At 47.2% G+C, this 15,354-nt stretch overlaps 1 protein-coding gene across 7 annotated transcripts in view; it reads right to left on the reverse strand.

Moving 5' to 3' along the window:
- Med12l (mediator complex subunit 12L) overlaps positions 1-15,354 on the reverse strand; it is a 307,049-nt gene that overhangs the window by 224,041 nt on the left and 67,654 nt on the right. For all 7 annotated transcript variants that reach the window (XM_040754386.1, XM_040754384.1, XM_040754385.1 and 4 more), the window contains 3 exons: positions 14,232-14,381; positions 13,479-13,578; positions 13,092-13,228 (listed from right to left, as the gene is read on the reverse strand). In XM_040754386.1, the coding sequence (XP_040610320.1) occupies positions 13,092-13,228; positions 13,479-13,578; positions 14,232-14,381 (387 nt within the window). The remainder of the gene's footprint in view (positions 1-13,091; positions 13,229-13,478; positions 13,579-14,231; positions 14,382-15,354) is intronic.

The following is a 15,354-nucleotide window of genomic DNA, read 5'->3' on the forward strand; positions in this document are numbered from 1 at the left end:
AAGAGCCTCCAAAACAATACAGAGAAACCCTGTCTTCGTAAAAAACCAAAAAATAAAAAATAAATGGATGCAGACCTGTCAATTCTAGCAATCCATTCAAATCCTAAAATCAACTTGCTCTGATACTACATTTGGGAAATTTTACTTCCCTTTCCTAGCAGGTATCAGTTGAGGTTGGGTCCACTGTGGTGACACACTGTTTATGATCTAATAAAACCACTGAAGATCAAAATGTAAAACCAGCCACACTAGTTAGGCGCAGAAGCTGAGCAGCGGTGTCACACACTCTTAACTCCAGGACTCAGGAGCCAGGGGCAGGTGGATCTCTGTGAGTCCAAGACCACCCAGGGTTACACGAGAGTGACTCAGTCTAAAAGAGAAACGGGGCTCACACCTTGAATCCCAGCACTAGAGAGATGCATAAGGAAGAAGCAAAAGGGTCTCGTGTGGGCCTTCAGTCCCTAGCCATGCTGAGGATTCGTGGAGCAAGGATCACCCTTTCAGTCTGAGGCAGAGGTAAGCACTAATGGCTGGCCCACTTGGCTTTTCGGACCTTCAGCTTGAACCCCAATATCTGTCTCTGGTTTGCTATGATTCATGTTAGAGTCCACTTCCCTTTTCAGTGCGGGGATTGTGCCTGGCTTGAACCTGTGCAGACCTCATGCACGCTGCCACTGTCTCTTTGAGTTTCGGCATGCATCCCTGTTACGCCTGGAAGACACTGTTTCTCTGAAGTCACCACCACCTCTGGCTCTTAAAATCTTTTCTCTTCTTCCGCATAGACTCTGCACAGTGTGCAGTGGTGGGTCTCTGTTATTTCCCATCTACCACTGGGAGCTCCTCTGATTGGGTGGAGCATTCGTCTACATACATGCTGATATTATTTTGGCAGACACCCTAAAGGGAGCTCTGGGTCTCTTAACTGAAAACAAGGGATGGGCTGGCTCAGGGGGGAGTCAAGAGCCGTTCTTGCAGAGCACCTGGATTCAATTTCCAGCATCCCCACAGTGATTCGCAACCATCCATAACTACAGTTCCGTGGGATCCGAGCCCCTCCCCTGACCTCTACAGAATCAGCACCCATTCGGTGCACAGACACATACATGCCAGCAAAACATTCATACGCATAAAATGAAATACATAAATCTTTAAAATTTTAAAAAAATAAAGGAAGTGAAACAGCTCAAGTAAAACAAGTTGTGATCATGGCATTTAAATCTTAGATGACAACCTTGAAGATTTTTCTGGCTGACATCAACGTAATGCGAAAGCAGGGGGGAGTAAAGGTCAAGTCAATTCAGGAAGCACCAAGTTTGGATTCAAATTATGAAAGATTAAAATAAACAGTTGCACTACTAGAAAACTGATAGCAGCATTTTAAATCCAATCATCAATGTGGGTTACATTCACGTATTTTTTTTTTTAGGTATCTCCTTTGCTTCTTCAAGCTCAGATAAAAACTTTCTTGTTATAAAATCCAAGTCCTTGACCGCTGGCAGCCTCAGGCCTGACAATTCAATTTCCTTTATCTGCCATCCTCACTCCATGTGAGTTTACATCTAACTGAGATATGCTACAGCGTATAGGTCACCCTGCATGTGATCACTAATGTCCCCACTAGGCGACAAACGGCTCTGCCGGATGAACGACCACAGGAGCCACAAAACTACATTCCCTTCTCAGCAAACGGCAGCTTTACGGCCACCATCTCTTGGGAATGTACCCATGAACAAATGTAGGTGTGGAGAACGCTCCCCCCATGTGCTCACATGTCTGGATTCTTGGTCCCCAGTCGGCAGATCTGTTTGAGAAGGATTAGGGGGTGTGGCCTTATTCATGGAGGCATGCCACTGGCTGCAGAAGCTTTGGGATTCCATTAAACTCTGCCATTCCTAGCTAGCTCCTTCCCTCTCTCTGCATTACGGCTGTGTCTCAAGATGTAAGCTCTCAGCAACTGCTCCAATACCAAGTTTGCCTTCCTGATGCTGCACCCCCTCACCATAACGGTCATGGACTGAAACTGTAGGCCCCAGTTAATGAATGCCTCTGTAAGTTGTCTTGGTTGTGGGGTCTTGTTGCAGCGACAGACAAGCAGCTAAGCCATTAGACAACACTCTGAAGCACAGTGAACAATGTACACAGACCATATGCAAAGACTTGGGAGACGGGGAGGAGACGACAAGACAGGTCCCCAGTGCCTACAGGGGACTGCAGAACATCACAGAATACAACTCCAATCTTTCACCCTCCCATCTTGTCACAGTTGACTACCAACACACGCATAAACGCCTACGAAATCACCCAAAGGCATGAATGGAAGTTAACAATGGTTACTGCTGAGACAGAAACAGTGTGCGAGCAGCATGTTCCTGTCTAATGCTTTAATAACAATCCCATGGCTTCTATAACTAAGCTGAAGCCCAAAGTTTAATTCATCGCATGTCTAAAAGCTACGAGGCCAGCAGACCCTACTGGTGTGATTCCCCAGAGTTGACCGCTAAGCCTGCCAGGCGGGAGAGAACGGCCACTGGACAAAGTGATGGACTGAATGGAACTTAGGAAAGACAATGCACCCGTGTACACTGTATGCAGCAATCATAAGAAATGATTTCTACAATGGGGACGTACAAAATCCACATCTCATAAACGTCTTTCACATGACAACACTATTAATCTGGCCTGGTTAGGTCGGGCACAATCCTAACGGTAAAATTCCTACACTATTTCAGGAACACACAACTGTCGTTTATGATGCCGCCATTTCCAGAATGACCCCACCACCATCACGAAGGAAAGTCTTCCAGCGTGAGATGAATTTAACAGCTCTCAATGGACAAGCATCAAAGTAGGCTTTGGGTAGCGCGCGCTCATTAGCCTCTGAGGCTATGTCAAAGTGAACTAGGGATCTTCCTAGTTTTCACAAACAAAGGAAACAAAATGTCAACTAAATCATATGCCGACTTCCTGGAGAAACCAGAAGACATCTGATGTGCTGGTTTGCCATTTTAGAACAGTAAGGAGTACTGCCTACATTATAAAATGCTGTCACTAAAGGGAACAGAGAAACAGCAGTCAGTAACTCACTACCGTAAGCAACACGTAACTAAAGGGACTTGGGGTCGGATACAGAAGAAAGTTCTCAATAGTTCTTTAGCCCCTAACTAAAAGGACGTGCTTGTGAATGAAATCAACCACTTAATACCCAAAAAAGGTCACATGTGAAAATATTACTTGGAGAACAGCACCCACACGCCATTCGGACTGACATGCGAAGAAGTGGCAACACCCAAGAGTGACCTGCAAGCTGAGATCCGGACGGACGCGGAGTGAACGTCCAGTTATGTGAGCAGACATGCTCCAGGCACTCAGACAGAAGCGTCTGTGCGGGGTCACACGTAACACTCTTAAACATAAGAATCATCATGGAAGGTAATAACAAAGCACAGACTGTTTCTGGCAGGGTTGGAGGAAGGCCCAAGGGCTATGAGGAAAAAAACAGGAACTAGCCACGCCAGCTGGTCACACCCATGCGTGTACATCAGAGGGTGGGTCAGCACCCCTGTAGAAACATGCTGCCTGATCCCCTCTCTCCTGCAGCCTCTTTCCTCCCCCTCCCTCCTAACCCGAGTCACTAGTAACAGTTTAAAACATTCAATAAACATGTTATGTGGCCATATGATGGGGAAGTCCTGTGTATATGTCAATAAAGCACTGTCGGCCAATAGGGAAGCAAGATAGGTGGGACTAGGAGTCGGGGAGGACTCTGGGAAGGAGAAACACAGGGAGTCATCATGTAGCTGCCATAGGGGTAAGAAGTCCGGACCCTTTTCTCCGGTAAGAGAAATACTTAGACAGGTTAAATACTTAAGTCAGAGCTAGCCAGTAAAAAGCAAGGCCAACAGCTTCATAATTAATACAGTGTCTTGTGTGTTATTTGGGGACTGCAATTATGGCAGGGCCCAGGCGAGTGGCGGGGCAGGTTGATCTCAACAGCTGTATATGGGAGACATGATGTCAAAAGTGTGTGAAAGCTCAACCCTGTAACTTTTGGGGCTGTAGCTTACTGGACAATTGACAACATATTAAGCTGCTATTTGGTAAGGGGCCTTAGGGGCACATTTCTTGGACATGAAATCCGACTACATTTTAGCCCAAAAGATCCTTGGATTCTTTATGTAACACGCATGGCCTTTAATATACTTGTGAACATTTCCATGAGTGTGGTTTCCGAAGATATTTTAGATGCCTGTTTTGTTGCTGTTGCTGCATTTCCTGAGGGGTGGAGTGATAGGAGCAAATTTTCCTAATCTTACATCCTTTGAACCAAGGCTGACAACAATCCCAGAAGCTAAAGGTTTGAAGTAGAAGACTGCCATCTTGATTTTTAAGTGCAGAAGGTGACGATGACACATCCGTGGGTTCTGACAAGAAACAATGCAGCCATGAAAATGAAATTAAGACGACTCTTTGGAACATCTGAATCAACCAGTCATTTATTGTACTGTGACAAATATAAATTTTTCCATCCTTTAGCAAGATTATCATTTCAACAATACAAGTGGAGCCCTAGGAAACAGAATCACTGAAGTCATGTGGTGAGAATTATAACAGAAAAATAAATCCTTCCATATGTCCCATATTTAAAATTACTCAAATATTATACTTAGTTTCCCCCCAAATCACTGTATGGTATAACAAACCATGTGATGCGCATTAAGGAAAATGAGGATAACATGTAGATAAGAGAAATACAAACTTCTAGCATTTTTTTTTTATTTAGAGGTATTTGCTCTGCTGTCTTGACACAGCTGCCTAGCCATGAACACAGCCACTGCGGTTAACTAGAACTACCATAGGAAGTGGATTCTAGAAGCAAGGCCGCCGCACACACAAAGGAAATGGTGCCAGGGGAGTTCGCAAAGAGAGAAACCAGGTCCAAAACACAATGTGAACCGGCATGAAGGACACGCAGTCAGCAAATCCACACTGCTCAACCTCAACGCTCAACTTTTCTACGCACAGCTCTATGTCGCAGGGCTCTGCGACCCCAGCTCCTGAGCTCTCAGTCAACTCTGGCAACTTAGTGAGCCACTGCCTCCAGGTTTAAAGGAGCGGACAGGGGATGGGAGATATTGTTCGGTGCTAGAGCCCTTACCTAACAAGTGTAAGGCCCAGAATTCAATTCTCAGCACCACAGTAAGAACAGTTTTAAGACGTTACAATTACTCCTGCACGCAAATGTGCCAACGTCAACATGTGGGAAATTATTCCAGCCATCACAAAGGTTGCCCCTCCTCCTGCCGAGATTACATCTGACACTGTTGTGTTACTGCCTTATTGTTAAGTGGGGTGATTTCTCAAATGTACCAGCTGAGGGTGTTTCTGTCCTCCCACTAATGAACTGGGTGTAAGCTTGGATAACTCTGATTATCTCATCTAAAATATTTTGCAAATATATTCCACAGGCCAAAGAAAACTATAATGCATTGGCATGGGACAAAGGGCAGAACCTAGTGTACAAAAAGCACTTACAATATATTTTTTTAAAGTTAGTAAGCAAGACTTGCGGAACCGGCATGGCAGCCATGGTGACATGTAGCTGTAACTACAGCACTCGGGAGACTGAGGAGGAAGGGTGACAAATGCATGCCCAGTCCAGGTCATATTGCAAATTCCAGGCCAGAAAGGGCTACAAAGCAAGACTATGATGTAAAATAATGTTAAAGCACCTTTTAAAAAATCCCAGGTGGCTAGAGAGACGCCTCATCAGTTCAGAGCACTTGCTGTTCTTCCAAAGAACCTGAGAGTTTGACTCCCAGCATCCACCGGGGCTGGCCACCACCTATAACCCCAGCTCCAGGGGAACCAACTCCCTCTGGGGCCTCCACAGGAACATCCCTGTAGCCCACGTACACAAAACTCAATCAATCAATCAGTCAATCAATCAATCAATCAATCAGTCAATCAATCAATCAATCAGTCAGTCAATCAATCAATCAGTCAGTCAATCAATCAATCAGTCAATCAATCAATCAATCAATCAGTCAATCAATCAATCAATCAGTCAATCAATCAATAAATCAGTCAATCAATCAGTCAATCAATCAATCAATCAATCAATCAATCAGTCAACCAACCAACCAATCCTAAGGAGTCCTTGGCCAGTGAGACGGCTCGGTGGGTAAAGGAGATTCCTCCCAAAGCCTGACAACACAAGTTTGATCTTGGAGAGCCACACGATAGAGAACTCACTCCTTTGACCTATCAAGCGTCAAGTGTGTGTGCAAGCGCGCACACACACTAAATACAGAACTTGGAGAACAGCAAGCTCTTTCTCTCTCTTTTGCTTCCAGGTCAAAAAGTGGTTGACTCTGCCTGCTATGTTCTCACACTGTGGCATGCTGCCCGGCCACAGGCCCAAAGCAACAGAGTCAACCAGGAACAGGCTGAAACCTCTAGAGCCCGTGAGACACCACACAAGTTTTCTGGAACTTGTGAGGCGTCTCAACAGGTGAGATCAACTGCCACCAAACCTGAAGACTTGCGTTTGACTCCCTGGCCCCACAGGGTAAGAGGAGAGAATCAACCTCGGCAGGGTAGGTGACCTCCACAAGTGCACCACAGGCAGAGACAACTGGTAAGTGCAATTAGTGCAACATGAAGTGGAGAGCATGTGTCTCCTGTTCACTAACTATGTAAATGTCCAGACACACATTTTTGTTTACCCCCAACTGTCAATATCAGCAACACTGAGCTAACGGACTTAAGAGACTGGGGATTCTAAAAGGTTCATGGGGAAATGGGACACCCAAAGCACAACCCTGGTCTTGACAAACTATGGTGAGCACTGATACATTAGCGTGCATGGGCCCCAACAGGAAGCCATCCACATATTTCCCTTGTTTCGAAGGTAGGGACTCCAGGCTGCTCCTGCAAAGGGCCCATGTTAGAGAGCTCCTTGCTGGTGGTGCAACTGGGTTGTGCTGGAGCCTTCGGGAAGTAAGACCTGATGGAAGGAAGCATCCTTAAGTAGATATCGGGACCCTCCTTCCTCTCCCTCCTGCCTCCATCTCTGTACCACACCCTCCCCTCCAGGATGACTCAGCTTCACCACAGGCCCAGAAACAACGGAGGTGAGTGAGCATGGAGTGAAACCACTAAAGTCATGAGCCAGGATAAATGGTGTCACAGCAGTGGAAAGCTGGCTGACAAACTTAAATTATCTTGACTGACACTTTCAGAAAGCGACTTGTTTTCCATACGGGAAGCAGCAGAAGCAAACAGGGATTTGTGTGAACATGACCTACTTTACAGCACTGAAGCCCCTCCCCCCCACTCATCCCAAGAGAGTGCCACTATGCTGTGGATCAATACTTTACAATCAATGGGGAGTGCCAGCCTACAATCCCACTGCCAGAGAGTCTGGGTAACAGAACCTTCATCCAGTGACTGATGGAAGCAGAGGCAGACACCACAGCTGAACAGTGAGCTGAACTCCTGGAATCCAGTGACAGAAAGGGAGAACTGATGAGCAAAGGGGTTAAGACTGGGCTGGTTTAACCCACAGAAACAGTTGACCTGAACAAGGGGGAGCTCTTGGACCCTTGATTGATGGCTGGGTGGACAGCATCCAGACCCCGTGAATGTGGGTGTCAGTGAGGAGGCCTAGGTAATCTATGGGGCCTTGGGTAGTAGATCAGTATTTATCCCTCACATATAAATGGACTCTGAGTGCCCATCCCACAATGAGGGATGCTCTCTCAGCCTGGACTCTTGTGGCCCTGCCCTGGATGAAATGACAAACTCTGAAGATCCACCATGGAGGCCCTCATCCTCCCTGGGGATTGGAGTGGAGATTGGGTAGGGGGCTGGGGGCATGATGGGGAGGGCTGGGGAGAAGGGGAGGGAGAGGGAGCTGGGATTGACATGTGAAGCAAGCTTGTTTCTAACTTAAATTTAAAAAATATGTAAGTTGGATTTAAAATAAGTGAGAACTCCCAAGAGGTCCTGGCTGAGACTTACGGAGGAGTACAGTGGATATCTGTGCATGTGTCCATAAAAGTGCCAAGGGCCCGGTGTGATCAATTTGACCATACCATATTCAATTCTCCTGTGTAGCCTGCCTCACTAAATTCCTGAGTCGCTAATAACAGTAGCTGGTATGAAGTACCTGGTTGCCTGGCAGGCAACACAAATGCTTAATGCTACACTAATAATGGCTTCACACAATTCTACATTACCCAGAAATGAATGCCCCTTTACACACGTAAGCACATTAGTCAAGGGGACCCGCAAAGCCTGTTGATTACACAGCCGAGGGCATTCCCGTCATCCATGCCCCCTGCCTCCACTTGCAAATACCTTCTCGTCTGTCTGATGCTATACCAACTGCAAAGCAGATGGACATTTGTTAATCTAAGCACCCCTCTCCTTCAAGGTGTATCCTCCTCCCCACTACTGTACCAGCAGCCTTTTGATGAGCACAAAAACCCAAAGTGGGCAAATATACACTGATCACATCTTGGAACCTAGGCATGAAGCCAGGGACTCGTGATGTCCTGGAAGGCTCGAGACACAGACCTCGGGATCACCGAGAACAGGTCTTAAAAAGGTAAGTGTGCAGCAGGCACAGCCATGGGAGAAACAAGGCTCTTGCATTTCTGATGACAGTGATCCGGCAGAGTACCTAAGCCTCGTGCATTCAAGATAAGTAAAGTACACACTAAACTTGAGACAACTAAAAACCCTAAACTTTGAGCACACACAGGTACAAGACAAACATAAACAAGAACCCTGGAGGTGTTGTGGTTTGGGGTTGGTGGTGGTACCAGGAGGGACGGAGGAAACGCCCATGATGCTGCCGCCTGGTGCAGCTGACCTGGTTTTTTTTCCTACTACTCAGTACCAAGTCTGCCTCCTGGGATGCAGGAAAGAGAAGTGAGAAGCAGCTTTCCCTGCCACCTGCGGGCCTTCCCTTTTATCCGCATCCCTGAAGCACCCAGAGATGCAGCTGCCCCTGCTCTCAAGGACAGAGGCCAACAGGAAGGAAGTGGTCCGAGAGCTCTGCAGAAGTGAGGGGCCCTCCCCACCCAGCTGCTGGGCCGTGATGTCACCAGTAACCCACGCACCTGGTAACCGGGAGCTGGGGGCCCCCGCAGCCCATGGGGACTCCCCTCATGTGGCTCCTGGACCCCGACACTCCATCTCAGCACTCAGTGGAAAGGGCTCTGAAGCAGTGGCCAAGCGGAAGCACCAAAGGCCACAGGAGCGTGAACGAGCCAGCGGCGAGGGAGCAAGCTGCATTCAAGCAGGCCCAGCCCAGGTCTGCTACCTGGCCCCGGCGAGCTTGGTTACAAACCCTGACACTCCGTTTCTGCTGAAACGCTGGGTACCCAGGTCACAGGCCAGCCTGCGGACGGCCTCTGAGAGGCGCTGTCCCCTTCGCACAGGCCAGTCTACACCGCCTGCCTGACCACCGTCCAACAGTCTCTGAGCTCCGCATTAAAGCTGGAACTCCTCTACTGCATGCTACACAGGGTGGAAAAATACCGAGACACAGTATGGGGTGACATATAAAGGGTTTTCAGGGTGACTCTCTGCCACCTTTCCCATGGCACTCAAGTGGACATAACCCCAGCAGATCACAGGGCATCAGGAGAAAGAGACAAAGAATGCCACGCCCCATGAGCTATTAGTGAGAGTGTCCCCCCACCCCACTCCCCACCCCCGGCAGTGTCAGCTCCTCTCACCACAGGCAGCACTTGCTCTCAAAGGCTCACTAGAATCTCTGTCGGCTGTCACTAATGCTGAACCTGACGCTGCACTCCCATCTACACAGGTGCACGGTCTCCTGCAAGGATGGAGACGGTTAGGTCGTCCCCTTGGTCATCCCCAGCAGCAGAGAGCAGAGGGACCGGAGTCACCCCACATGGTACGGGGGAACAATCCCGGTAAAAAGCAAACCGCAGACCGCGGTGACTAGAGGTTGGTAACTTTATCTGCCATCGAACATGCTACGCCGAACTGTGAAATCCAGGAAAAGGGGAAGTACGTTCCAAAGGCAGGAAGCTGGGTCTCTGAGTCTTCGGCAAACACTTATTAATACATTCTGCCTGACCGGAGAACCACTACATCGTGGTGGTTCTTCCAGGACGAGACAGGTAACAGCACATGTCTGGAATGCACTTACAATCTGTTTTATGAGTTCAGAGTATTCACGGTCAAGTGCTATATGATTATGTGGGAACTGTCTCTAGGCCACACAGCTGCCACTCAGCACTCACTCGTGAGTTCCAGAAAGGCAAGCCATGCAGTGGTCAAGACGACAGAAACCCCAGGCCCGGGCGGGCGCGGTGGTACACACCTGCATTCTCGGCACTACACAGGCATGGCAGGTACAGCTTGAGTTCAAAGGTCTGCCGGGGCCACAGAGTGGGACCCTACCTTAAAATACAAAGAAAGAGGAAGGGGGGAGGAAGGGAGGAGGGAAGGGAAGGAGTAAGAAGGGGAAGGAAAGGCAGGGAGATAAGGGAAGGGGAGAGAGGGGACAGGAACACCCCCAGGAAAACATAACAGAGAAATAAAATCGGCACCTGCAAGCGTACACATAAATACTTACTTTAATATACATACACAACAAACACTGAAGCCTTACTTTTTTTTAAGTGTTAGTGCTAAATACTAAGTCACTCCCATCTCTTTGCAGAATGTAGTCGGCACTTGGTATAATTACTGTTAAAGCAGGCCAGCCCTTGCATTCCCTCCGAATTGCTACAACACCCAGGACTCAGCCTAGGGCCCGTACTGCCCCCTAGTGGCAGGACTAGCCCACAGGCACAGCAGAGGACGGGTGGCTTACCAGGAGGCTCAAATTGTCACACTGCTTTCTTCTCAGACCAAAGGCAGTCACCCAGGTCCTGCTGTGGTCCGACTGTGCGAATGCCCCCTACAGGCTCACATATTCCAACACTTGGTCTCAGACCTGTGGTGGCTGGGAAGACGGAACCCTTAAGACGCGGGGGCCTGGCTAGAGAAAATGCCACTGAGGACACTCTGGGTTCTACCGCCGGGCCCCATCTCCTCCTGCGAAGATGAAATGCCATCACCCTGCTTCTGGACGGGCAGGCCAGCCTCCCCCTCCTGCTGCCAAGTCTTCTGCCCATCAGAAATGGCAGCAACCCCTCTGGCACTGTCAGCCAAATAAACTCTTCCCTAACTTGCTTTGTGTCAAGGTATGTTATCACAACACAAAACTGATTAATACAGATAAATAGGTAATTTTTTTCTTAGAAATTCTCAATATTACTAACTCCACCACCACAATGATCATTTTCGTTAACTTAAAAACAAAATAAGCTTTTTTTGAATTGACCTGACAGAGTTCTTGAATGCAGTGGCTCGTTTTCCGGTACCTGCTGTGAAGTAACAGGGCTTCTCAGAGATTCCTGGCTACAATCACAACATAGTTTCTACCCTTGGTAAGGCAGCCTCTGTACCCACAAACTCTTGCAATTGTCTGTGGGTAATTTGAGTTTCCTTGAGTAATCGCAGCCTGTGGGTTGTGACTCCTTTGAGGGCCATTTGTAAGATATCCTACAATATTAGGTATTTACATTATGATTCATAACAGTATCAAAATTACAGTTATGAAGCAGTAACAAGAATAATTTTATGGTTGGGGTCATCACAACACAAAGAACTGTATTATATGGTCTCAGCATTACGGAGGTTGAGAACCACTGGAATAAGGCTTTAATTTTTTTTCTTGAAGATTTATTTAATATATGGGTATGAGTAAGATTTTGCCTGCATGTTTGTCTGTGTTTCTTATGCATCCCTGGCGCCTGTGGAGGTCCCAAGAGGTTGTGAGGTCCCTTAGGACTGGAGTTACTGAAGGCTCTGAGCAGTCCTGTGGGTGCTGTGACCCTGGGCCCTGTAAATGAGCAGCTGACCTCTTAACCGTCTCTCCAACCCTGAAGCAGAGTTCTTAGTCAGTACAATGAGTCTGAAGCATGCTTAGGGACTTGGCCAAAACCCACAGAGCAATGTTCACTTGGCACAAAAACCACTCATTGCGGACAACTCACACCTACATGTGAAGAGCTCAGTTTTCCTAAAGCCTGTCACCCAGTACATGGATGGAAAGTCCCAGTCTTAGGGGACAAGAACGCCACACCTCCCCTCAGCAAGCCGAGAGTCAGGCGGACTCGTCTGCTCTCCCAAGGACAGAAATTCATTTCCATAGAGACCCGTAGGAGACAGAAACGCTACTCAACGTGTACCAGGTTTTTCAACACCCTGTCCCTTTGTGGCTCCTACAGTCCAGAACCCATTTCTGAAAAGAATATAATGGCTCACAAATTATTCCAACAGAGGAATACTCTGGGATGCATGTCAGGTCCTGCCTGGCAAAGAAAGCATTTTTTTTCCATTGGTTAATCTCTTCTTTCTGCTAATCCATGACCAATGGCGAGCTTAAAAACCAAAGAGACAAAGTAAGTTAGCTAAATAGTGTTTGCTCTGAGAGTTTGCTAATACTTACCTCAGTATTACCTTGCATCTAACACAAGCTGCTTATGCTGGGGGCATTTTTTCTTTCATTATAAAAATAACGCCTTTATTTCTGTGAACACTGAGTAAGAAAGGGTCTTTGAAAATTTTTATATTTTGTCAGCAGTTCACTGACAAAACAATCTTTTGATAGGAAGAAATAAAAATTATAATTGTTAAAACTTTTCAGTCTTAACTTGTCCATATATAGCCATGTGCTGCCCTCTGCTGTGCTACAGATCAAATTACACCAAAAGTCAGTTTTCCCAAACTAAAGCCATATTTACCTATATAAATCAATAGACAAGCAATGCACCAAAACTAAAACGTAGAGAAGATGATGAAAGGTAAATAAAGAGTTCCCCATCAATATATCAAGGTAGACCCAACCCAATGTACATTTTATTACAGTAATGGTCAGTCATCTTGGTCCCCAAAAAGAAAGAAATGCTTTCATAAGACATACAGCATAGCAAAGACTTCACCAGACTTTATAGAATGAGAAGAAAACAAGGCAAAAGGAAGAAAAGTAAATTTGCTACCTCTTGGTTATCTTTGTTTTGGTTTGCCCAGAAAATTTTATGATAAAGTGTCTCCATCGAATTGCTGGAATCAGTTCGGTCAAAACAATGACGATCCAAGACTTCCAGAGTGTGCAAAACCCGACTAATAGTCACCCCTGGATGTAGAAATTAAGGAAGCAATTAAACCAGCCAGAGTATCACAGTGCAAAACAACACCACTACACAACAGGAAGAGCTTTTAACGCTCGGCACATACTGGCAAGGAGCTGCAAGAACTAAACTAGAATTCTGGACAGCCCAGCAGCTAAAGGCTTAGAGCTCCCGCATCCACGTGAAGTGCTTTACAAGCACAAGAGAGGCAGCCTAAGGCTGAAGGCTCCAGAAGCAATCCCTCCTCTGTGGTACCTGCTGTCGACTCCTGACACTTGTCGAAAGACCACCGAACTTCTACAGCACGGCCTCGTTGCTTTATTTGCTGTTCTATTTCATAAATCCTTGTCCGGACCTGAAAGACAAACACGGCAAGGTAACGTGTACTTGGAAACTCTCCATGGCCGCCTGCATCACGTCAGGTTGTCTGAGTGAGGAGATGATCCGCTGACGAGTGGCAGCCTTCACTGTGTCACAGGAAACGTAAACTCCTGCGTGAGCCCTGCATTTTTTTTAACTTTACAAGGGATGACCTCATTCAAAAAACAAGGGCTAACGTGGACAAATGCAAGGGAGGGGTGGCAAATGACATTTCTTTCCGGTGTGCAAGGCGAGGCAGAGTCGGAGTGTCTTTGAGCCGCTGGTCTAAGCAGGGAATGAGCGAGCGGTGCCTTGCGCTAAGGATCAATCGCAACCCCCAAGCTGAAGCCGGGTAAGTCTTTGAAGCAAAGAGTGCAGCACGGATGAAAACACACAACAACAATCGCCAGATATCGCAAGGTATCACTCCGGGGCTCACACGCAGGGCCGGAGTCATCACCAAAGCTGCAGGGTGGCACAGCAACTCTATGAACATCCAGGTTTCAGAAAAAAGTGGGGGGGGGGAGCCCAAAGAATTCACCTAGAGTCACGGCACAGCTGGGGCAGGCGTTACGGCATCCCGGGTGCCATGCCCAGGGGCTTCTAGGAAACGAAAAGGCTCATAAAAGCAAGGAAGCAAATGTCTACCTGCTGATTGAAAGCCGTGTTCCCACCCGGCATGGGGAGACTGGAAGGAGCCACCTGCAGCACGTCCAGGGGAGAGCCCGGGTTTGCAATCTTGTTTTCACTTGTGGAGTAATTCCACACCAAGGCACTTGGGCAACACAGAGTGACAGTCTAGAAACAAAGCAGGGAGACCCCAGGCATTTAGAGGGAGGAGAAAAGGTATTAACAGCAACCTCAGTCAAAAAGGAGGCAGGCTTCCTACAGGTGATCTTGAAAGACAAATGTCTTTTCCCATTCTTGGCCACCCAAGGGAGTAAGAAGAGACTTAGCGAGTCACCAGCACAGCTACCGAGAAATCGGCGTCATTTTATTAGCTAACTCTCCAGCACAGAAAATGTAGGAAGTTGAATAAAATAATCATATTAGTCACTTTGAATGATTTTTATAGTTAAACAAAAGATACAATTAGAATATTAGGTGCTAAGATTATCAGCTTTTGTTACTATCTTCAAAACTCTTAAATAGTGTGTCTTCAAGCTCCATACATGCTTAGCAGACATGCCCCGATACAGGAATTATCCCGTAGGTTCTACAAAAACCTGGACAACAAGTATTTTCAGCTTTGCAGGCCACCCACAGATTCTGTCACACATTTCCCTTTGGCAGTTTCAGCCGCACAATGAAAACGTGAAGCCTATTCTTGGCTCATGGGCTAGGTTTGGTCTAGCTAACTCCCTCCTCCACCTCTACCCTAAACTTTCAGGGACACGTTTTCAAAGCTCAGCCGGCCTGTAGGCAGCAGTCCCTACAATCGTCACAGAGGTTCCGAGAGCCGGGTGTTGCTGGCTTAGCCTTCTCAAAACTGCCGATGAAAAACTAAATAATGGTGGTTCCGGTATCTCAAGGCTGCTTCTGAGAACTCAATGGCTGAATATGTCAGCACGCAGCACAGTGCTTGAAGCCAAGCTTCACACTTTAGAAAGGGTAAGACTACGACAGGAGTTTTGTTACTCCCCAACTCTGTTTCTAGAGTATAATCTCCTGTTGGTCTTTCCCCGGACACCCAGCCCTCCTGGTCTCTTTGATGGGCTTCCCTCATCATCTCCCAAACACCCGTCATGCCCTTCGATCATTAAGCCGTTTT

Source organism: Mesocricetus auratus, unplaced genomic scaffold (assembly GCF_017639785.1).
Source record: "Mesocricetus auratus isolate SY011 unplaced genomic scaffold, BCM_Maur_2.0 Super-Scaffold_100011, whole genome shotgun sequence".
NCBI classification, from domain to species: domain Eukaryota; kingdom Metazoa; phylum Chordata; class Mammalia; order Rodentia; family Cricetidae; genus Mesocricetus; species Mesocricetus auratus.